Here is a 24,879-nt window from a genome sequence, read left to right as displayed (position 1 = left end):
CACTCTCTATAAACTGTCAAGAAAAACACGTTCCAGTGCGCTACACTTAAGCTATTATCATTTATCATGTGCCAGGCATGTCGTATGTTACATGCATTATCTCAAATAATCCTCACAACCACCCTGTGAGGTAGGTGACTATTCACTTTTGTATATAATCTGAGGCTCAGGGCAGCTTTTGATTTGTCCAAAATTGATAAGGTAGTAAATGGCAGACCAGGGATTAGAACACAGATCTCTCTGACCCCAACGTCTACATTTGTGGCTACTAAGCTCTACAGAACACATGAAGACAGTCTTCTGCTAGTTTTTGTTAATGGTAACTATATCTCTTTTAAAAATTTTTTAAGCTTACAATTAATTCTTTTTTTTTTTTCTGGCTGTTGGGCATATATTAAAAAGATAGAGCCTTGGTAGTATTCCATCATCTGCAGAGCCTCAGTAAATTTCTGCTGTGTTCCTTGAATTTAACAGTGATATTATATACTTTTCTGACAACTCTAATGTCAGTTTATCTTAAAACTGCAAAAGATGAAGGATTGGTGTTATATTATTAAACAGGAAATACGCTCTAATAGGAAGTGACTTGTAAATTGTTCCATTGCAGTAAGTACCAGTGTTAGGGTGTGGTCCCAGGACTGTACATTCTATGTACCTTGCATAACACTACTGACTGAAAATGAGCATGCACTCACGCCCCCTGTGGCTCAGTGAGTAGGGCGCCGGCCCCATATGCTGAGGGTGGCGGGTTCAAACCCAGCCCCAGCCAAACTGCAACAACAAAAAAATAGCTGGGCGTTGTGGCGGGCGCCTGTAGTCCCAGCTGCTCAGGAGGCTGAGACAAGAGAATCGCGTAAGCCCAAGAGTTAGAGGTTGCTGTGAGCCGTGTGACGCCATGGCACTCTACCGAGGGCGGTACAGTGAGACTCTGTCTCTACAAAAAAAAAAAAAAAAAAAAAAAGTAGTACCTTCTCATTGTAGAAAATCTAGAAAGCACAGAAAAGTATACAGAAGAAAATAGAAATCACCTATAATCCCATAACCCAGAGATAATCACTGTTAACCTTTTTTTTTTTTTTTAGACAGAGTCTCACTTTGTCACCTTTGGTAGAGTGCTGTGGTATAAAAGCTCACGGCAACCTCATCTTGCCTCAGCCTCCTGAGTAGCTGGGTCTACAGGTGCCCACCACAACACCTGGCTATTTTTTAGAGACAGTTCTCATGCTTGCTCAGGCTGGTCTTGAACTCCTGAGCTCAAACAATCCACCCTCCTCAGCCTCCTAGAGTGCTGGGACTATAGATGTGAGCCACTGTGCCCAGCCTTAACATTTTAGTTTTGTTTACTTCATTCCCATTTTTTCTAAGCATAAATATTTTTTTAATTTGGAATGTATTTCATTGGTTTTTCTTTCCTTTACATTACATTTTATTCAAATCATTCCCCCGCGTCATGTTTTTTTTTTTTTTTTGGTAGAGACAAAGGCTCACTTTATCACCTTCAGCAGAGTGCCATGGCATCACACAGCTCCTCCAACTCCTGGGATTAGGCGATTCCCTTGCCTCAGCCTCCCGAGTAGCTGGGACCAAAGGTGCCCGCCACGATGCCCAGCTATTTTTTTTTTTTTTTTTTGTAGAGACAGAGTCTCACTGTACCGCCCTTGGGTAGAGTGCCGTGGCGTCACACGGCTCACAGCAACCTCTAACTCTTGCGCTTACGCGATTCTCTTGCCTCAGCCTCCAGAGCAGCTGGGACTACAGGCGCCCGCCACAACGCCCGGCTATTTTTCTGTTGCAGTTTGGCCGGGGCTGGGTCCGAACCCACCACCCTCAGCATATAGGGCCAGCACCCTACTCACTAAGCCACAGGCGCTGCCCAATGCCCAGCTATTTTTGTTGTTGTTGATGCAGTTTGGCTGGGGCCGGGTTTGAACCTGCCACCCTTGGTATATGAGGCCGGTGCCCTGCCCACTGAGCCACAGGCACCGCCCTGATTCCCCCATGTCATTAAATATTCTTTTAAAATGTTTATTATGGCTGCAAAACTATCTTATAGATAAACCCCATACTGTTAAAAATCTAGTTTTCTTTTCTTAGTTATATATGATGCTGGCATGAATATCCCTTTTGTTAATCTTTGTCTACTTCTGATTATTTTCCCTGTACAGATTCACAGTAGAATTAAGGTTGATGATACTTAAAAACTGCTTTTCAGAAGAGTAGCAGTTAGCCAGTCAGCCCTATATCCAACATTTGTTACTTACGAGGTTTCTTTCTCCTCATTATGTTTTCTCTGATGTTGAATAAGCTGTGAGCTGTATCGATAGGCTTTCCCACACTCACTACACTTATAGGGTTTCTCTTTAGTGTGGGTCCTCAAATGTAGAATAACTTGCGAAGTCTGCCTGAAGGTTTTCGCACACTCATTACATTTATAGGGTTTCTCTCCAGTGTGAACTCTCTGATGATCAATGAGGTTTCGATTAGAAGTAAAAGCTTTCCCACATTCATTACATTTGTAAGGTTTTTCTCTACGATGAAGTCTCTGGTGTTCATTAAGTGTCTTTCTTAAGATGAAAGCTTTTCCACACTCATCACATTCATAAGGCTTTTCCCCAGTGTGAATTCTCTGATGGTCCATAATCTTTGTATTAGAACCACAAGTTTTCCCACACTCTTTACATTTGTACACTTTTTTTCCTTTGTGCATTCTCTGATGTTGAGTGAGGTTTGAACTACGGCTAAAGGCTTTCCCACATTCAATACAAGTGTAGGGCTTCTCCCCAGTGTGAACTCTGTGATGTGAAATAAGGCCTGAACTCCGACTAAAGGCTTTCCCACATTCTTTACATTCATAGGTTTTCTCCCCACTGTGGATTCCCTCGTGTCGAATGAGGTGTGACTTACCACTGAAAGACTTCCCACATTCACTGCACGTGTAGGGCTTCAATCCAGTATGGATTCTCCGATGAACAACAAGGTTGGAGCTATGACTGAAGGCTTTCCCACACTCCTTACACTTATAGGGTTTCTCTCCTGTGTGGATTCGCTCATGTACTGTGAGGTTTGCACTCTGACTGAAGGCTTTCCCACACTCCGCACATACATACTGTCTCCTTTCAGCTTGAACTCTTGTATTTGTTACAGGATCATAGCGTTGACTACTGTCTTTTCCAGACTCTTGGTCACTCACTTCTGTAAGTGCTTTACTGTCTTTACCTGTCTTATGTTTGAAGTTCCCCGTCTTTCTCCTCATTTTCTCCTACTTGCAGCATTCCAATGCCTCTCTAGTCTTCTCTTTCCATTTAGAGGAGCTTTCTAAATTTTGACTTCCTTGGCAAAGTCTTCTGTGGAATTCTCCTGAAAATATAATGCAATTCTGACTTTTCAGGAATGATGCTTTGGAATCAACATCTCCTCAATCCCAGTTTCACCATCTGACAGGAGAAACAGAAATTGCACATGTCACCTGTTCACTGTCTAGAAGAGGGAGAATTTATAAGAGAATTGAGGAAAGAGATGCAGTAGACCAAAGGGGCGCATATGGAAGGATTAGTCTTCAAAGGTAGGGGAACTGATCAAAAAGATGAGAAAACTGCAGTTAGCATACAGGCGAAGGTAAAGGTTTACGGAAAGCCAGGGGCTGAGAAAAGCCCCAAAGGTCCAGGATCAGAATGCGCAATGAATAACATAAAGCCCACCCTGGTTTCTTCCTGCCTCATTCTCTATACTCAGAATTGGAGCCATCAAAATCCTAATGGTAGGCTCAACTATAATCTGTTCCTAGAAAAAGTAAACTGAAAGATGATTAGTTCAGTAGGTCAAATGATTAATCTTCAGATGAGTTTGGCTTTTAGCTCTTGCTCATTTATTCCCCTAGTACTAATGATATAAAATCTGGTACATAACAGGGGCTCAAAAGTTATTTTATAGCATAGTAACACATGACTCTACCTGAGGGTGTGACTAAGATTTCATCTTTTGCTCTAGGTCTAGGACTAGGCCTAGTTTACGTGCCAGTATGTAAGCCCTGTAATTAGAGCTTAGTAACATTACAGCCTACTTTATAGGAACTGGTGTGTAGCTGGATCCAGCTTTACGTGCTAGTTTCATCTGTCTGCTTTTCACCATGTTATCAGTCAGACGGACTGTGTTTCTAGATGAACTTGAGAGGAAAGAAGTTAGTTAAAGCATGACAGGAGAAATTCTGATAGGACCTTGCATGGCATTAATAGCGAAGTATCTAAGGATGGCAAAAGGCTGGGGGTAGAGGATAGCACAATGAAGAGGGGCTGGTACATGAAATCAAGTGTCAGGAATGAGCAAGAATTTCCCAACTGGTTTGACATGAAACTCTGGAGATAGAAGTAACCCTGGCAGACCTCAGATCTGAAAGGGTTTGGGCTGTAAAAAAAAACCAAAAGCTAAAACCATAATACTAAGACATGACTAATTTTCTTTTTACTATGTTACTCTTCAGACTTATCTATATGCATAGTTAGATAATTAAAAATATGATAGATATAATTTTACAACCCACTTCTCCCGCTTATTTTCACCAATTTCTTTCTTTCTTTTCTTTTTTTTTTTTTTTGAGACAGAGCCTCAAGCCTGGCTTGAGTGCCATGGCATCACAGCTCATAGCCACCTCCAACTCCTGGGCTCAAGTGATTCTCTTGCCTCAGCCTCCCAAGTAGCTGGGACTAGAGAGGCCTGCCGCAATGCCCAGCCATTTTTTTTTTTTGGTTGTAGCTGTTGTTGTTTGGCAGGCCCAGGCTGAATTTGAACCCACCAACTCTGGTGTATGTGGCTGGCGCCTTAGCCACTTGAGCTACAGGCACAGAGCCACTAATTTGTTTTTTAAATGAGAAATAAAACCTGTATAAATTTATGATGTAAAATATGATTTTTTTTTTTTTTTTGTGGTTTTTGGCCAGGGCTGGGTTTGAACCCGCCACCTCTGGCATATGGGACCAGTGCCCTACTCCTTGAGCCACAGGCGCCGCCCAAAACATGATGTTTTTATATGTTCAAATTGTGGAATGGCTAAATCAAGCAATAAATAGATCCATTACCTCACATACTTTTTTTTGGGTGTGGTGAGAACATTTTAAATTTGCTCTTAGCAATTTTCAAGTTAACTATAATCACCAGGTTGTACAATAGATTTCCTGAACTTATTCCTCCTGCCCAATAGAAATTTTATATCCTTGCCTCAGCACCTGTAGCTCAGCGGCTAGGGCACTGGCCACATACACCAGAGCTGTTCAAACCCAGCCCAGGGCCTGCCAAACAATGACAACTACAACAAAAAAACAGCTGGGCATTGTGGCAGGCACCTGTAGTTCCAGCTACTTGGGAGGTTGAGGCAAGAGAATCACTTAAGCCCAGGAGTTTGAGGTTGCTGTGAGCTGTGACACCACAGCAGTCTACCCAGGGTGACAAAGTGAGACTCTGTCTCAAAAAAAAGAAAGAAATTTTATATTCTTTGACCAACATCTCCCTAATCCTCCTCACTTAATTTTCTATATGTTTCTACATTGCTATTTAATCTTCATTTGATCATTTTATGGGTACATACTATACCAGTTAACTGAATTCCTTACGGTTTTCCTACCATTTTGCCAGTGTTAGATATTTCTGTTATTCTCTAAGATTCAACCACTATCAATAATGCTATCGGGCAGCGCCTGTGGCTCAGTGAGCAGGGCGCCGGCCCCATATACCGAGTGTGGCGAGTTCAAACCCGGCCAAACTGCAACAAAAAAATAGCTGGCGTTGTGGCGGGCGCCTGTAGTCCCTGCTACTCGGGAGGCTGAGGCAGGAGAATCGCCTAAGCCCAGGAGTTGGAGGTTGCTGTGAGCTGTGTGACGCCACGGCACTCTACCAAGGGCAATAAAGTGAAACTCTGTCTCTACAAAAAAAAAAAAAATAATAATAATAATGCTATCACAATCTCTTCATACATACAGTTTTCTTTCTATTGAAATATATTCCTAGGATAAAGGTTCCATGAGTAAGTTACTGGGTCAGAAGAGTAAAATTGCTTTACAGTACTGTCTATTGCTTTTTTAAAAAGTTTGACCAATTTCCATTTTTCTCATAGCTTTCTGATTAACTGAGTCACACATTCTAAAGGAGAGACATATCTGATAGTGAATACTCGAGATGGACTACAGAGACTGGAAGTATAGGTGTCACTCATCCCATACAAAGGTACAGAAAAAACAGACTCATGCCTAAGATAGGAAGGGTAGGCAAAGAGACTGGTGGGAGAGTGGGGGGTACTTGTTAGGATCCTGAATTCACTCACATCCAGCTGCTGCTATGTCTGGTAATCATACAGGATGAAGCAGGTGGAGAAAGCTCAGTGAGAAGCCAGGGAACCACAGAACACAGCAGGATAGCAAATAAACTCACCTCCAGAGTTCTGTGAGAAAGTTGATAGTTTTTTCTGATTTTCATTTCCATTGCTAATCTTCTCTGCAACTTTTCTTTTCTTTTTTTTTTTTCTTTTTTTATTGTAGAGACAGAGTCTCACTTTATGGCTCTCGGTAGAGTGCCGTGGCATCACACAGCTCACAGCAACCTCCAACTCCTGGGCTTAAGCGATTCTCTTGCCTCAGCCTCCCGAGTAGCTGGGACTACAGGCGCCCGCCACAACGCCCAGCTCTTTTTTGGTTGCAGTTCAGCCAGGGCCGGGTTTGAACCCACCACCCTCGGTATATGGGGGCGGCGCCTTACCGACTGAGCCACAGGCGCCGCCAACTTTTCCTTTCTTCATACATTTTTTTTTGTTGTTGCTGTTTGGCTGGGGCTGGGTTCGAACCCGCCACCCTTGGTATATGGGGCTGGTGCCCTACCCACTGAGCCACAGGCACCGCCCTCTTCTTATATGTGTGTGTGTGTACGCATATATATATATATATATTTTTTTTTTTTTTTTCCGAGACAGAGTCTCAGTTTGTCACCCTCGGTAGAGTGCTGTTGCATCACAGCTCACAGGAACCTCCACAGCTCTTGGGTTTAGGCAATTCTCTTGCCTCAGCCTCCAGAGTAGCTGGGACTACAGACACCTGCTACAACACCTGGCTATTTTTTTTTTTTTTGCAGTTTGGCCGGGCCTGGGTTTGAACCCACCACCCTGAGTATATGGGGCTGGCGCCCTACTCACTGAGCCACAGGAGCTGCCCTCTTCACACATTTTTTTAAACTAACAATTTCTGAGCACATCCTACTCTACCACTGTTCTGGGTCTAAAACAGGGAAAATTTAAAGCGGTATTGTTATAAACTAAATGTTTTTGCCCTCTTCAAATTCTTTTTTTTCGAGACAGAGTCTCACTATATAGTCCTTGGTAGAGTGCTGTGGCGTCACAGCTCACAGCAACCTCCAACTCTTGGGCTTAAGTGATTCTCTTACCTCAGCCTCCCAAGTAGCTAGGACTACAGATGCCCACCAAAACACCAGGCTATTTTTTTGTTGTTGTTGTCATTGTTGTTTAGCAGGCCCAGGCTGGGTTTAAACTCACCAGCCCCGTGCATATGGCGAGCACCCTAACCACTGAGCTACAGGCACCGAGCCCCCTTAAAATTCTTATGTTGAAGGCATAACCCCCAATGTGACTGTGGTTAGAGACATACCCCTTAAGAAGATAATTAAGGGGTTTTTTTCTTCTTTTTTTGAGACAGAGTCTATGTCACCCTCAGTAGAGTGCTGTAACGTCACAGCTCACAGCAACCTCAAACTCTTAGGCTAAAGCTATCCTCTTGCCTCAGCCTCCCAAGTAGCTGGGACTACAGGCACCAGCCACAACGCCCAGCTGTTTTTTGATTGCAGTTATCATTGTTGTTCAGCAGGCCCAGGCCAGGCTCGAATCTGCCAGTTTTGGTGTATGTGGCCTGCACCCTATTCACTGAGTTATGGTGCTGAGCTGATAATTAAGATTAAAAATGTCATCAGGGGGCCGGGCACCATGGCTCACGCCAGTAATCCCAACACTTGGGAGGCTGAGGTGGGTTGATTGCCTAAGCTCACAGGTTCGAGACCAGCCTGAGCCAGGGAGAGACCTCATCTCTAAAAATAGCCCGGGGTTGTGGAGGATGCCTGTTATCGCAGCTACTTAGGAGGCTGAGGCAAGAGAATCACTTAAGCCCAAGAGTTTGCGGGTGCTGTGAGCTGTGACGCCACAGCAGTCTACTGAGGGCTACAAAGCAAGACTCTGTCTCAAAAAAAAAAAAAGAAAAAAACAAAAAAGGTCATAAGGCTAGGTCCTGATCCAACGGAATTAGTATCCGTACATGAAGAGAATGAAGAGACATAAGCATGCTTTCTCTCCCCACATGCACATGCACAAGAAGGTAGCCTTTGGGCGGCACCTGTGGCTCAAAAGAGTATGGAGCCGGCCCCATATACTGGAGGTGGCGGGTTCAAACCCAGCCCCGGCCAAAAACTGCAAAAAAAAAAAAACAAAAAAAGAAGGTAGCTTCTCTAAGCTAGAATAAGAATCTTCACTAGAAACCACACTTGCCAGTCATCTGGATATTCTGGCCTCCAGACCCATGAGAAAATAAATTTCTATTGTTTAAGCTGTCTAGTCTATGGTCTTATGTTTTCTCCTCCAATTTTTTTCCCCCCTTTTTAATGATGTTATGTTATAGTAGCCCAAGCAAACCAATACAAGCATGTGATATCATACTTACCTTTAAGGAGGTAACAATGGAGTAGTATAGCAAAAAAAAAAAAAGAGAGAGCAAATTTAAAATTTACAAATTACCCAAGCAGGAGATGAAGAGGCCTGGGGGAGGAAGGGAGCACTTACTAGGGCTTAGAATGTTGGAGTAGGGGTTTTATAAAGGCAGAAGTTCGGCTGAGCTCCAGAGATTAAGCAATAATTTTTTCTCAAGAGGAAGGTAGCACAGGGTTGATGTACTCAAAAATACATAGGGGATTACACTATAAATAATCTTCATGTGGGCAGGGATTGGTTCATCCTGTCTACTTCTGTATTCCAAGCACATCATAAAAATTCAAAATTTTTTGTGTCATTATTGAATGAACAAATAAAGAAATGAAAGAAGTTGCCTGAAGTGATTCTAGCCAGAACAATGACATTATAAGACAAAAAATATGGATACAAAATAATATCATGGGAAACAAGTTCTAAACAGAAGAGTGAAATCAACCTTTAATTTTCTTTCTTCACTCTGTATTCTTTTTTCCACTTTGCTATTCTCTCTTGCTATTTCCCTTCTCTTTCTCACTTGTCAATACAGTTTTTCAAGGATCATTATTCACAATCACCATTCGCTTCCCCTAGTTCCCATATTTCTTTTTTTTTTTTCTTTTTAATTCCCCTATTTCTTTCCTCCACCACCTCCCAGAACATTCATGTTTCTCTCAGCTTCATGAAGTGGAAAACAAAGGAAAGAGACATCTGGGGTATCCTATGGGGAGGAAATTAAAGGAAATAAAAAGAAAAGAATCCAAGAAATGTCACCTAGGAGTAGGATAATTATATAACCTGGTTTTCCCAGAACAGTGCTGCTATCTCAGCAGCTTATTTAACAGTGCCCTCCTTAACTTACAAACTATAATGGAATTAGGAAAATAATCCTTTGGGGAAGACTAGCCCAGAAGGATCAGAGAGGGGAAAGAAGGGAAAAAAAAAAAGAGAAATGAGTTGGGAGACAACTTTAGGAATGCAGTAGGGATAACCAATAGAGGGCCTGGCACTTTGTAGGTGCCCAACAAATGTTTGTTGAATGAACAAATAAATAATAGAAAGACCCTGCACCTAAGAATGAAATCCAGATATTTTCAGGAAAGCATCCACATACATTAGACTGGATATAGAAGATGGTTGAAGGAAATAATCCAAGGTCATCAGATCCAGGCCCGAGAATCAAGAATGGTAGTGTTGGACGGCTCCCGTGGCTCAGTCGGTAGGGCGCCGGCCCCATATACCGAGGGTGGCGGGTTCAAACCCAGCCCCAGCCAAACTGCAACCAAAAAAAAGCCGGGCGTTGTGGCGGGCGCCTATAGTCCCAGCTGCTTGGGAGGCTGAGGCAAGAGAATCACTTAAGCCCAGGAGTTGGAGGTTGCTGTGAGCTGTGTGAGGCCACGGCACTCTACCGAGGGCCATAAAAGTGAGACTCTGTCTCTACAAAAAAAAAAAAAAAAAAGAATGGTAGTGTTGGGTGGCACCTGTGGTTCAAGGAGTAGGGCGCCTGCCCCATATACCAGAGGTGGCAGGTTCAAACCCAGCCCCGGCCAAAAAAAAAAAAAAAAAAAGAATGGTAGTGTCACTAGCAAGATGGGAATATGGGAATACTTTAGACTAGGGGAGGAGGAATATATCAGGAATGCAAATTTGAGAACGCTATGACAGAGGACAGAGGAAGTCATGAAAATGTATAAGTTTATTGAGAAAGGGACTTGGGTTAGAAGTGGTAGAGTGGGAGAATGAAAAAGCACAGGGATGCCCTGAAAGGAAACCCAGGGCAGTTCTGGGGGACCTGAGGAGGAAGCAAGACTAGCACAGGAGATCAGGGAGGACCAGTTTGAGAAGAGTTTCATCAAAAGAAAACTATTTGCTGCCCTCTGCCTGACTGACTGGGAAATTCCTTCAGAAATCCTGGAAGAATTCCCAGGCACTGAAGAGTGGGGTCTTAGCTAAAGAAGTTTGGAGGGGGTAAAGATGCGGCCATGGGGCCAGCACGACACTAGGGGTATCTAGGTAGCTGTGCACAAAAGCACAACGTCAGACAGCCTGCAAATGGATGAAGACCAATAAGGCCCCATAGATCTCCAAACTACAAATCTGTGAGACTGGTGGTAAGTGTTCTGACCCCAGGACAACTATCCATTTCGGGCTGTGAATAACCTAGGAAAAGCAGAGTCGGATTCCCAGATGGAGGCAGAGAGAGAGAGAAAGAAAGGGAGAAAGAGGCTTTACCCAGGAAAGCAAGCATCACCTGCCTGTTTGGGTCTCTCTGAGCAATGGTCCTTCGTTATTGATTAACTGCAAAGGAGTAAGAAATAAGAGGAAATCATTGAAAATAAATTCAAAAGACAAATGAGTGTAGGAATGCAAACTTATACAGCCTCTTTGTAAAGAAATATGGAGAATCCTCAAAGAATTCAAATTAGATCTCCCATTTGACCCGGCAACCCCATTACTAGGAGCTACCCTGAAGAACAAAAATAATCATTTTATCATAAGTACATATGCATTTGACTGTTTATTGCAACTTAATTTACAATCACCAAGACGTGGAAACAACCTAAACGCCCATCAACTCAGAAATGGATTAACAAACTGTGGTATAAGCATACCATGGAATACTATTCAGCCATAAAAAGATGAAGACTTTACAAAAGAAAAAAAAAAAAAAAGATGAAGACTTTGTCTTTGTATTAACCTGGATGGAGTTGAAACACATTCTTCTTAGTAAAAAACCACAAGAAGCAAATATCCAATGCACTAAATACTAATATGAAGCCAGTAAACAATCTAATTCATACCCACATAGGAGAAGAACTCATTTCAATTCAAGTTGGGGGCTCGGCGCCTGTGGCTCAAGCGGCTAAGGGACCAGCCACATACACCTGAGCTGGCGGGTTCGAATCCAGCCTGGCCCGCCACACAACAATGACGGCTGCAACCAAAAAATAGCCGGGCGGACCCGCAAATAAAGGGGAACGCTGAGGCTGCCGCGGGGCAGGCGGCGGGCGAGCAGCGCGGTCTCGGCCTCGGTCTGGAGAGGATTCAAGATGACCAACGAAGAACCTCTTCCCAAAAAGGTTCGACTGAGTGAGACAGACTTCAAAGTGATGGCACGAGATGAGTTAATTTTAAGATGGAAACAATATGAAGCATATGTACAAGCTTTGGAGAGCAAGTACACAGATCTTTTTTTTTTTGTAGAGGCAGAGTCTCACTTTATGGCCCTCGGTAGAGTGCCATGGCCTCACACAGCTCACAGCAACCTCCAACTCCTGGGCCCAAGCGATTCTCCTGCCTCAGCCTCCCGAGTAGCTGGGACTACAGGCGCCCGCCACAACGCCCGGCTATTTTTTGGTTGCAGTTTGGCCGGGGCCGGGTTTGAACCCGCCACCCTCGGTATATGGGGCCGGCGCCTTACCGACTGAGCCACAGGCGCCGCCAATGACATAACTGGCTTAAGGGAGTCGGAAGAAAAACTAAAGCAACAACAGGAGTCTGCGCGGAGGGAAAACATCCTTGTAATGAGACTAGCAACCAAGGAACAAGAGATGCAAGAGCGTACCACTCAAATCCAGTACCTCAAGCAAGTCCAGCAGCCGAGGGTGCCCAACTGAGATCAACAACGGTAGACCCAGCGATCAACTTGTTTTTCCTAAAAATGAAAGGTGAACTGGAACAGACTAAAGACAAACTGGAACAAGCCCAAAACGAACTGAGTGCCTGGAAGTTTACGCCTGATAGGTAAACAAATCATACTCCCCAGTCAAGACTTCCCTGACAGTCCCACTATGAGAAAGCTGTGGTGGGACGGCCAAGTACTCATTTCCACACCAAGACTCAGACTTTTTGAGCCAAAAAAAAGCCACATTCTTACACTGTCCAGCTTGTAATGGTTAATGTAAAACTTACCAGATGAACCTTGGGTTTCAGCTCTTTTCTCTTCTCCTTCCCCTTGGTTCAGAGGCCTGATGCTGTCAGACAGTTCCTAAGAAGTGGCTACCTCTGAAAAATTCCCCTTCTAAAACATGTAGACACTTGAGAAATGTTTCTGTTTGAAGAAAATAGAGGGAGAAACAGAAGTCTTAAGTCTGTGGCACAGTGTGTCTTCAGACAATTTGGAGGAATGAAAACCTAGAGATTTTAAATCATGAACTGAACATGTAAAATTCCAGTAAAATGTAAAACGGAATAAGCATTGCTCTTAACCTTGAGCATAGTGACTTAGAGACACTGTGTATCAGTTTTGCCAATAAGACTGTGGACTTCATGATTCTTGTCGAACTTCTGGGTCAAAATTCAAATGAAGTGAATTTTACCTTTAAAGAGTTCATTTGCCACTTTATGGGGGCAAAAAAAAGAGTTCATTTGCTAAGAAACAACTTTTAATAGTCATGAGAAAAATAATAGATGTCAGTACAAGTAGTGAATACTTTAACCATTTAGTTTGAGGCTCTGTATTACTTGATTGAACCTTACATCCATGTGGTTTTAATCAATGGTTTTGTTCTTTGAATGGTTGCAAAAACTGTAGATAATCTTACTGAGGACTGTACAAATGTGAAGGTGTGGTCTCAAATTCAGGTTTAAACTGCTTCAAGCATTATAAACAAACATTCATTTCATAACTAGATTGTCTAAGGATATTGGCTGTGATGAGACTCACTGCGTTATTTTTTCCAGTAGCAAACTTTATGAAATACCCATTCCATTGGACAGGCACATGTTAAAAGAGCATTGTCTTTTGGTGTTAATGGGGGAATGTGTTCCTTCATTGTATTTGAGCCTTTTGTATTGCACTCTTGATATTAAATTAAATGTGCCTTGAAAAAAAAAAATAGCTGGGTGTTGTGGCAGGCGCCTGTAGTCCCAGCTACTTGGGAGGCTGAGGCAGGAGAATCGCTTGAGCCCAGGAGTTGGAGGTTGCTGTGAGCTGTGATGCTACAACACTCTACCCAGGGGGACAGCTTGAGGCTCTGTCTCAAAAAAAAAAAAATTCAAGTTGGGGGGAGGGGGAACAAAGGAGAGGGGTTAGGGGTAGGTACAAGGTAGGGGTGTATGGCACACCTTTTGGATGCAGGACATAAGGAACTCTACCTAACAAATTCAAATATTTTGATTTGCTTGTTTCTACCATCAAATTAACCTGCAATAAAAAAAAAAAAAGTTTCATGAGAAAAAAATAAAAAATAAAACCTTTTGGTGGCACACGCCTCTAGCACTTGGGAGACCAAGGTGGGGGAACTGCCTTAGCTCACAGGTTCAAGACCATCCTGAGCAAGAGTGAGATCCCCCATCTCTAAAAATAACTGGGCATTGTGCCTGTAGTCCCAGCTACTCAGGAGGCTGAGGCAAGAGGATCGCTTGAGCCCAAGAGTTGGAGGTTGCTGTGAGCAGGGCAACTAAATGAGACTCTGTCTCAAAAAAAAAAAGGTATCATCTTAAGGTCAGGCATAGTGGCTCACGCCTTTAATCCTAGCACTCTGGGAGGCCATGGCAGGTGGATTGCACGAGCTCACAAATTCGAGACCAGCATGAGCAAAGGCAAGACCTTGTCTCATCTAAAAGTAGGAAACCTGAGGCAAGAGGCTCGATTGAGCCCAAGAGTTTGAGGTTTCTCTGAGCTATGATGCCACAGCACTCTACAGAGGGTGAAAGCTTGAGACTCTGTCTCAAAAAAAAAAATAAAAATAAACATAAAAACGTTGAAAACAAGCAAGCAAAAAAAAAAAAAACCACCAACAAAACAAACAAAAAAATACAAATGAGTGAAACGTAAAAGCTGAAAGGAGGCCGGGTGCCTGTAGCATGGTGGTTATGACACCAGCCACATATACTGAGGGTGGCAGGTTCAAACCTGTCCCTAGGGCAGCTAATCAATAACATATGCAACAAAAAATACCCGGGCATTGTGGTGGGCCCCTGTAGTCCCAAGCTACTCGGGAGGCTGAGGCAAGAGCTGGAGGTTGCTGTGAGCTATGATGCTATGGGACTCTACCAAGGGCAACACAGTGAGACTCTGTCTCAAAAAAAAAAAAAAAGGCTCAGCCCCCATAGCACAGTGCCTATGGCACCAGCCACATACACCAAGGCCAGCGGGTTAGAACCTGGCCCAGGCCAGCTAAAACAAAAATGACAACTACATGGCGGCACCTGTGGCTCAGTGAGTGGGGCGCCGGCCCCATATGCCAAGGGTGGCGGGTTCAAACCTAGCCCCAGCCAAACTGCAACAAAAAAATAGCCGGGCGTTGTGGCGGGTGCCTGTAGTCCCAGCTGCTCGGGAGGCTGAGGCAAGAGAATCGCATAAGCCCAAGAGTTAGAGGTTGCTGTGAGCTGTGATGCCATACCACTCTACTGACGGCAACATAGTGAGACTCTGTCTCAAAAAAAAGGTAAAAAATAGGCCGCGCTGCAAGGCAGCTTTATGGCTTCTGGAGTTTATTTTTATTTTTTTTAAGTATGCTTTTCTTCTTTATTTCTTTCTTTCTTTATTTATTTATTTATTGGCAGTTTCTGGCCAGGGCTGGGTTTGAACCCGCCACCTCCAGCATATGGGGCTGGCGCCTTACTCCCTTGAGCCACAGCTTCTGGAGTTTAGCAGTGTCCCTGACAGGCTGTTAGGTCTGTCCTCCGCGAGACCTGGTCCCAGAAATTTCTGGGCATCCAGTAGATACAGTATTCTCTACTGGAGGGAATACATTTGGGACTACATGAATCAAAATGAAAACCTGAGATAACAAGAATGGATTTTGCCTTCTCTGTAGCAACCACCAGGAAACTGGAAATCAAAAGTAGAAAAACGTCAGAGTTATTATACAGATGCGTGAGTTCTCTGTTACAAGTTGTTTAGATAAACTTCAGTGAAATGACTCTTCAGGAATTGGTGCATCAGGCTGCCTCTCTTTATTTGGACAAAGTAGCTGTGTGTTTTAATGAATGTAACAACCAGCCTCCACTTTATTCTACCTACAAGACTGTGGTTACCGTTGCTTCGGGATTATCAAATTTTCTTCTATCACACTGTGACTTTGAAGGAATTCGAGAAATTGGTCTCTACTGCCAGCCTGGGATTAATTTACCCTCTTGGATTTTAGGAATTCTCCAAGTCCCTGCTGCTTATGCTTCTATTAATCCAGATTTACCATCATCACTATCAACTTATTTAATGAAAAAATGTAACCTAAAGTATATCCTTATTGAAAAAAAGCAAATTAATAAATTCAGGTCTTCCTATGAAACATTATTGAACTATGGTACATTTACAGTTGAACATAATGACCTACTCTTCACACTTCAGTGGGAAAATGGTGAGGTGAACTTGATGCTAAGTGATAGAAAAGAGCACTGTGTAAAAGAAATGATAAAAGACAGCATGAGTTCCGAGAACTGCAATGAAGAAAAAGGGGAAGGACATATGGACATGAGGCTAAAGCATTGCTTAGCCTATGTTCTCCATACCTCAGGGACTACAGGAGTACCGAAGGTTGTTAGGGTGCCTCATGAGTGTATAGTACCAAATAGCCAGCATTTCCGGATACTTTTTGACATCACACAAGAAGATATTTTATTTCTGGCTTCGCCTCTGACCTTCGATCCTTCTGTTGTGAAAATATTTGTTGCTTTATCGAGTGGTGCCACTCTGTTTATTGTACCAACTGTTGTCAAGGTGTTCCCATCCAAATTAGCTCCTGTTCTCTTTTCCCATCACAGAGTGATTGTGTTGCAGGTACATTTTAGGAGCAAATGAAATGTTTTGTTTTTCTTTTTTTTTTTTTTTTTTGCAGTTTTTGGCCAGGGCTGGGTTTGAACCCGCCACCTCCGGCATATGGGGCCGGCGCCCTACTCCTCTGACCCACAGGCGCCACACAAATGTTTTGTTTTTCTTTCTTCAGTATTTTAAATGTTGTCGAGAATATTTTGTATTCCTATAGGTCTTTACGTTGGATTAACTACTGTTACCTGTTTCCTCGTGATGTCACTTTTTTGGTGACTTGAAAATGAAAAATACAACTGGGTCTATATCCTCACTGTTCTAGTGGGGAAAATACCTTATCCTTTAGACAGAGTTCTTCTGTCTCTTCTCTGCTCATGGGGAAAAAAGAAAAAAGAAAACAAAAATTAATCAGCTAATTCTAACCAGGTAATTGTTTTACCATGTATTTTTTGCATACTGTAATAACTAGAGTAACTTCACTTTGACGCAGATCTGTTATGATATGCTGTCTCTTCTGTTTTAAAATTTATGTGTATTGTGGTTCTCACTAAAAGCTAGTGTAAGTAAATTAAACCATAATTGAGTTTTAAGAAAAAAAAAGTAAAAAATAGAAGAAAATATAAATGGACCACTTACTGTCAGGAAAAGGCCTAAAACAAAGGCTAACACCACAATGGAAAAACTAATATACCTGACATATAAAAATTTCTGCATTTAGGGCAGCACCTGTGGCTCAATGAGTAGCGCGCCAGTCCCATATGCCAAGGTTCAAATCTGGTCCCAACCAAACTGCAACAACAACAAAAAAATTTCTGCATTTAAAAAAAAACAGTAATAAATTTGTGATACAGAGTTTGCCTTATAGTACAATGGTTTGTGTGTATGTCTATGTCCCCCACCCTCCCATGTACACATTAAGCTCTAAGCTCCCAGAATAGTACCCATGATACTCACCTGTAGATGCCACACAGTGCATGGGCACAAAGAAGTCTCAGTAAGTGTTGTTTGATTTGAAATGTTAAACAAATTCAGGATTCTATCTAGTATTTTAAGTACATCTAAAGGGATGGTGAGAGGTGAATCTGCACATCACCACCACCATCCCTCCTCCATCTGTTTATTCTTTTTATGTCTCATATTATCTGAGAAATAGCATGGCGGTATATTTGCGTTCTTGGCAATTCTGTCTCAATAGCTATCCAAGGGCCTAGAGATTGACCAAGTCCCACTACCTGAAGAGTCTCAGAATGTTAGAACTAGAAGAGACCTCTCAGACTACCTAGTCTTACTTCTAAATGTAAAGACATGGAGACTGAAACTTAAAGGAAAGCTAGGACTCAAGTCTAAGTCTCATGGTGCCCAACTTTGAGTTCTATTCTATCAGCAATACTTCTACCCCAAACTCTACTCATTAAGGTCCAGACCCTAGCCCTCACTTCAGTACTTCTCTCCTGTTTGATAAATAACCATTGGGAAATGCTCCCTTTCAACCCTGGTCCCCATACCTTCAGCAGGCAGGATTCCTGTTCCGCCTTTACAATCCAGGTCTCACCTGACCAGGAGAGAAAGGAATGACTCACTTGCACTCCTATGCACAGCAGCCTCAATCCAAGGATTTGCCCAGCACAGATCTTGCCTGATCTCTTCCATGGGTTCAGTGAAGAAGATCCTGACGGGGTCTTGAATCACTGTAAATAGAAATAAATGATTGAGTTCTCTGAGACTTCAACTCCAAGAAGACACTCAGGGCAGTGTCTCACCCTTGGGTAAATTCCCTTGTTAAAGAACTGTGAGCAGTAAGGAAGATCATTTTTACTTTAAAGACGAGAAAATGAAACTCATGACTTCATGATTGAATGACTCACCAAAAGTCATACAGCTAGTGAGTGACAAGCCCTCAATGTCTGAAGAAACTCCTCATTCCATCACCCCACAACCAGCCTTTTCACCTGTTCTGTTGATGTATAAAAGCCTCTAACTGCAAGATGCATTCCAATTGAGAAGTTCTCTGCAATCCAGCCTTGCACAGAAAGTTTTGCAAGTGGGGACAAGATAGGAATTTTGCTGAGTCAAGTGTCTTTAAACAGGAAGAAATAAGGCTTAAATGGAGCTCCAGAAAATAAATTTTTTCTGATTACCCATTTATTAGGATTACTAGGCCTCATAATATGCATCTCCTTTCGCTCTTCAAGCTTGTTCGATTCCTTCGTTAACAGAATTTAGTTCTGTCTTACATGCCAACTGTAATCCCAGGACCCAGCACACTACTGGGCTCGTGCTCAAGAAACATTTGTTGAATGAATAAATGAATGAGTAACGTTGGGAAAGACTCTGCCCTCCTCTTTGGACCCTAGTTTCCTCACGAGTAACGGACTGGACTGGTGATCTGAGTCAAATACTCAGGGGCTCTGGAGACCTCTGAGAGCCTGGGCGGACCATGGATCCCTATTACGCAGACAGCCCACCGGCTAGGATGGCAGGGATAACACACTTCTGTCACCACCACCAGCCTGGTCCGACCAGCAGCTACGAGGACTTGCAGACTAAACCCAAGACAAAGAGGCAACGCTGAACAAGAGGAGGCGGCTGCAGAGACCCCGAGGAGGCCGCGCCGGTCTCAACAGCGTGCAGCCGCAGAGGAGGAGGCCTGGCTCCCAGCCGGTGCGCCCCACACTCTCCCAGAACCTGGCAAGACCCCCACGCCAGGACGCTGCGCACCCCTCACCGAACGCTGCGGACCCGCATCTTGGAACAAAGCAGAGAAGGAATTGCGTCAGTGACTCCCACTAACTCCCACCCTAACCTAACCCTCCGGCCCTTCTAGGCTCCAGGAGGGATCCGCATCTCTGTGCCCGGGGCCGGAGTACCCCCGCCCCCTCGCTAGCACAGCCGGGAGCACTAGCGCTCTGGACCCGCCTCCCACCCGGGCTTTGCCCTTTCATTGGCTGGGAGCCTGGGCGCCTTCAGGCAATGTGAAGAGGACCCAGGAAGGGACTCGGGTAGGGCGAGAAGAAACGAAACCAATCCACTGGGCTGCCAGGCTACCTTCCATAGAACGAGACTCCTTGAAGTCACACCTCCAGCTCCGGTTGAGCAGCGAGGTCATCTTTGTTTCCGCAGATCCTGCATCTTCAATCTCAAAGCCAGAGTCAGCTATGGCTTATTGGCAGCATATGAAAATACATATTGGCTGCCTACTATGTCACTGGGCCAGGTGCTGCGATTACAGTAGGAAAAAAAAGGTGAACGCCCTGTCCCACTGGGTGTATTCAAGTCAAATATACCTTGCATGAAAGTTTCATTCCACAACTTACTTTTCAAAGTTTGCACTGGCTGCCCTTTTGAGATTAGACTGAAGGCGGCTAAGAGTAGAATCGGCTCCCCGATTCAGGCACTAATGCAATACTCCAGGTAAGGAATGATGGTGGGCTGCAATAGTTTGAAAGTGATGGAGGTGGTGAGAAATGGTTCTTCATATACTTTGAAGGCATGGCCAGCATGATTTGCTAATGAGTTGATTGCTAATTAAGGATGACTCTATGGTTATTGATCAGAGCAACAACGCAAGATTGTCTTTTGGAAATGGTGTAGCCTAAAAGGAACAGGGTTAGGGAGAGGGATTAATAGTTTTTTTTTTTTTTTTTTTTTGGATGTGTAAGTTACAGATCCCAATTAGACATTCAAGAGGAAATGGCAAACAGGTGGTTGGAATAGGAATTTGGCGTTCTAAATCACAGGTGGAGATGTAAATTTGGGTGTTGTCACTGTATAGGACAGGAAGAGATAAACCAGGGAATATTTATAAAGAAGTCATCTGAAAATTGAGCTTTTGAAGCAGTTCATCGATCAACAAATATGTAATGAATAAAGCATACCCCTGGAGTTTTCCTTTCCATCAGCTCATGTAGGTGGCACAACTCTGCCACAGATGGTAAGTCCTATACAAGTTCACACCCCCACAGTTGATGCTGGGAGAACTCAGGATGCTCTAGCAAGGAGCACAGACTATTGCCACTGCATCAGGAAATGCTTAAAAATAGTCATGTACATTAGGGCAATTATGATGTTCAACTTGGTCTTCCTTTTCACCGACTCAAAAATTTGGGTTGGTTCATTAACTCTGATTCAGTTTGCTCCTGTCCCAGGGAGTAATAATTATTCACTAATATTCTAGTCTGGTCATTCTCAAATTTTACAAAAGCACAAGTATGACTTGGATGCATATTAAAAATACAAATTCCAGGCTCGGCACCTGTGGCTCAAGCGGTTAAGGCACCAGCCACATACACTTGAGCTGGCGGGTTCGAATCCAGCCTGGGCCCGCCAAACAACGATGGCTGCAACCAAAAAAAAAAGTAGCCGGGGGTTGTGGCAGCCGCCTGTAGTCCCAGCTGCTTGGCAGGCGGAGGCAGGTGAATAGCTTGAGCCCAGGAGTTGGAGGTTGCTGTGAGCTGTGATGTCAGAGTACTCTACCCAGGGTGACAGTTTGAGGCTCTGTCTCAAAAAAAAAAGGTTCAGAGCCTGTGGCTCAAGCAGCTAAGGCGCCAGCCACATACACCTGAGCTGTCGGGTTCAAATCCAGCCCGGGTCTGTCAAACAATGACAGCGGCAACTGAAGAATAGCCGGGCATTGTGGCGGGCACCTGTGGTCCCAGCTACTTGGGTGGTGGAGGCAGGAGAATAGCTTGAGCCTAGGAGTTGGAGGTTGCTGTGAGCTGTGATGTCAGAGTACTCTACCCAGGGTGACAGCTTGAGGCTCTGTCTCAAAAAATAAAAAATAATAATAATAATAAAAATTCCAGCTCCCCACCTAGCTTGTTGCCCTTATCTACAATCATATATTATTCCTACAAAAATCTATTCATCCAGTCCAGAATGTCACTGCTCAGAAACCAAATTATTTTTGAGATATAATTGCCTAAATATTCAGAGCCAAAGAGCCAATTCTGTATCATGACATCTATAGCCAAAGGAATTCCAACAGATGTTTGGGTAAATGAAATCAACATTCAATTGTTCAGGTCTTACTTTATTTGTAAAAATCATGGTAATGTGATGCTTCCATTTGGAAATCCACAATCTATTTGAGGATATGTCTCTCAGGACATAAGAAAGGATCAAAAGATACTTCAAAAGTATAAAAGTGAAAGTGTTGAACTCATGGCTGGAATCCCCCCAAATGCGTCAGTAGAAGAGTCTTCATAAGAGACTGCTCCAGGGCGGCGCCTGTGGCTCAGCGAGTAGGGCGCCGGCCCCACATGCCGAGGGTGGCGGGTTCAAACCCAGCCCTGGTCAAACTGCAACAACAAAAAAAAATAGCCGGGCGTTGTGGCGGGCGCCTGTAGTCCCAGCTACTAGGGAGGCTGAGGCAAGAGAATCGCGGAAGCCCAGGAGTTAGAGGTTGCTGTGAGCCGTGTGACGCCACGGCACTCTACCCCAGGGCGGTACAGTGAGACTCTGTCTCTACAAAAAAAAAAAAAAAAAAGAGACTGCTCCAAACTGTCCCAAGATGGGGCCGATTTGGGACTCCAAAGATAGAAGCACTAAACACCAGGCTAATCAGTACAACCATTTATTAGAAAAACTTACCTACAGAGTGCTGCAGCAATCCTCACCAGAGACAGTGAGAGAAAGGGTTTATATCCTTCTATATAACTACCAGTCACACTTAAAAATCTACAAATAATTCTACATCATCAAATGAAATATTAATATTATATTGATTCTATATTCCAATTTCCTCATTGTTCCCCAGATATCACAGCTACTTTTTTTTTTATCAAGGTTTACCCACTGCATTTGACTGCTGTGTCTCTGAAGAGTTTCTTTTAATCTAGAATAGCTCTACCACTTTTTTCCCACTGGTTTTTTGAAGAGTCTAGGTCTCATATTGATTAAACCAAAAATCAATGGATTTGTGTATCCCTGATATTTACTATAAATTGGAAGATAGGAATAGAGGCTTTGTTTCACAGGTGGTGTTAAAACTTAATTGCATTACATGTGACCTATATTTTGTGTAGTTAAAATTCTCCATAATAAAAATTAAGGACAACATAAGGGTAAGAGTATATTTGGAAGGATGGAGGTATAGCTAAAGGGCAAGGTAAAGTCTCCTTTTGAAGTGATGAAAATGTTCTAAAATTGTCTATAGTTGGGCGGCGCCTGTGGCTCAGTCGGTAAGGCGCCAGCCCCATATACCGAGGGTGGCGGGTTCAAACCCGGCCCCGGCCAAACTGCAACCAAAAACTAGCTGGGCGTTATGGCGGGCGCCTGTAGTCCCAGCTACTCGGGAGGCTGAGACAAGAGAATCGCTTAAGCCCAGGAGTCGGAGGTTGCTGTGAGCTGTGTGAGGCCACGGCACTCTACCGAGGGCCATAAAGTGAGACTCTGTCTCTACAAAAAAAAAAAAAAAAAATTGTCTATAGTCATGGTTGCACATATATAGTAAATAATCTAAACTACTAAACTGTATACTTTAAATGGATAAATTGTGCGATGTATTTGCTCTTGGTTCTGCAGACTGTATAAGGAGCATGGAGCGAGCATCTGCTTCTGGTGAGGGCCTCAGGAAGTCTTTACTCATGGCGAGAGGGGTACTACCTAATGTTAAGGGTAGGGGATTTGTTATCTATTTTTCATAGTGCCACCATCTAAATATTTACACACAGATTCACAATTTGTCCATAATACAGTTTAGATATTTGCCCCTCCAAATCTCATATCAAAACTTGAATCCCACTGCTGGAGGTGGGGCCTAGCGGAGGTGCTGGGTCATGGAGTCAGAACTCTCATGAATTGCTTTCCTATAGTATTGAGTTCTTGCTCTATTAGTTCACATGGAGAGATGGTTGTTTAAAAGAGCCTGCCACCTCCCCTTCTCTCTGGCACCCTTTCTCACCATATGACACACTTGTTCCCCTTCTCCCTCCCACAAGTAAAGTCTTGCTGAGGCCCTCACCAGAAGCAGATGCTGGCCCCATGCTTCTTACATGGTCTGCAGAACCAAAAGCCAAATAAACCTGTTTATCAAATTACTCAGCCTTGGATATTTCCTTTATAGTAGTGCAATGCAAACAGACTAAGACAGCCCCTAACCCCAAGAGGTTTTCATGAATGCATCCTTCGTAGCACTCCAGGTTGACTCCTTAACAGAGGTTGTAATAGGACTGTACTCACGAACTCCACAGTCTCTTCACATTTCCTAATTGGTTTAGAAGCTGAATGACCAGGGCTGGAGGTTAGCTGTGGAATGTGTGTTTAAGAGGTATGTGGGTGGGCAGGTGTCTGGCTCCTAGCACCTTTAAAATCATGTTTGACTACCTTAAGTGTCCTGGGTTTGCATTCTGTCTGAATTTTAAAAATAAATTGGAAGTTCTGTCATACTCTTCACTGACATCCTTTTTCTACACTATGGATTCCCTGATGGAGGAGAAGCCATGTACTACAGTATGTATATTAACAGGAACAGGGAGGCCAAGGTGGGTGGATTGCTTGAGCTCATGAGTTCAAGACCAGCCTGACCAAGAGACCCTGTCTCTACTAAAAATGAAAAACTGAGGCAAAAGGATCTCTTGAGCCCAAGAGTTTGAGATTACTGTAAGCTGTGATGCCACGGCACTCTACCAAGGGCAACAAAGTGAGACTCTATCTCCAAAAAAAAAAGTTATACACATCATTTTAAAGGTGTATACATTTTTTTGGCACCCCCAGTATACAAAGGAGCTCTAATTACATATATATAAAAGACTTTCTGAGGCCCTCACCAGAAGCACATGCTGGCACCATGCTTCTTATACAGTCTGCAGAACCAATAGCCAAATAAACCTCTTTTCTTTATCAAATTACTCAGCCTTGGCTATTTCCTTTATAGTAGGAACAGAATTTGATAGAGGTTGGGCATGATGGATCACACCTGTAATCCTAGCACTCTGGGAGGCCAAGGTGGGAGGACTGCTTGAGCTCAGAAGTTCAAGATTAGCCTGAGCAAAGCGAGACCTCAATCTCTACTAAAAATAGAAAAATCAGGGGTGGCACCTGTGGCTCAGGTGAGTAGGGCACTGGCCCCATATACCAAGGGTGGCAGGTTCGAACTAGGCCCCAAACTGCAACAAAAAAATAGTCGGGCATTCTAGCGGGTCCCTGTAGCTACTTGGGAGGCTGAGGCAAGACAATCGCCTAAGTCCAGGAGTTGGATATTGCTGTGAGCTGTAACACCACAGCACTCTACCAAGGACAATAAAGTGAGAGTGTCTCTAAAAAAGGAAGAGGGTGGCGCCTGTGGCTCAAAGGAGTAGGGTGCCCCCACATGCCGGAGGTGGCAGGTTCAAACCCAACCCGGGCCAAAAACTGCGGGGGGGAAGAGGGGGAGAAAGAAAGAAAGAAAGGCTCGGCACCTGTGGCTCAAGCAGCTAAGGCACCAGCCGCAGACACCTGAGCTGGT

At 43.7% G+C, this 24,879-nt stretch overlaps 1 protein-coding gene and 1 pseudogene across 1 annotated transcript; one reads left to right on the top strand and one right to left on the bottom strand.

The window, feature by feature from the left end:
• Positions 1-1,823: 1,823 nt before the first annotated feature.
• On the bottom strand, positions 1,824-19,590 carry ZNF660 (zinc finger protein 660). The gene is made up of 4 exons (XM_053599428.1): positions 19,482-19,590; positions 17,942-18,124; positions 12,635-12,773; positions 1,824-3,434 (listed from the first exon to the last, which is right to left on the bottom strand). Exon 4 carries the CDS (start codon positions 3,251-3,253, stop codon positions 2,258-2,260), a length of 996 nt encoding a protein of 331 aa, XP_053455403.1. The 5' UTR covers positions 3,254-3,434; positions 12,635-12,773; positions 17,942-18,124; positions 19,482-19,590; the 3' UTR covers positions 1,824-2,257.
• On the top strand, positions 11,613-12,642 carry LOC128591737 (pre-mRNA-splicing regulator WTAP-like; annotated as a pseudogene).
• Positions 19,591-24,879: the final 5,289 nt, after the last annotated feature.

This window comes from Nycticebus coucang, chromosome 8, assembly GCF_027406575.1.
Source record: "Nycticebus coucang isolate mNycCou1 chromosome 8, mNycCou1.pri, whole genome shotgun sequence".
Lineage (NCBI taxonomy): Eukaryota > Metazoa > Chordata > Mammalia > Primates > Lorisidae > Nycticebus > Nycticebus coucang.
The sequence above is the reverse complement of the archived record's forward strand: the minus strand, read 5'-3'. Positions and strand labels throughout refer to the sequence as shown.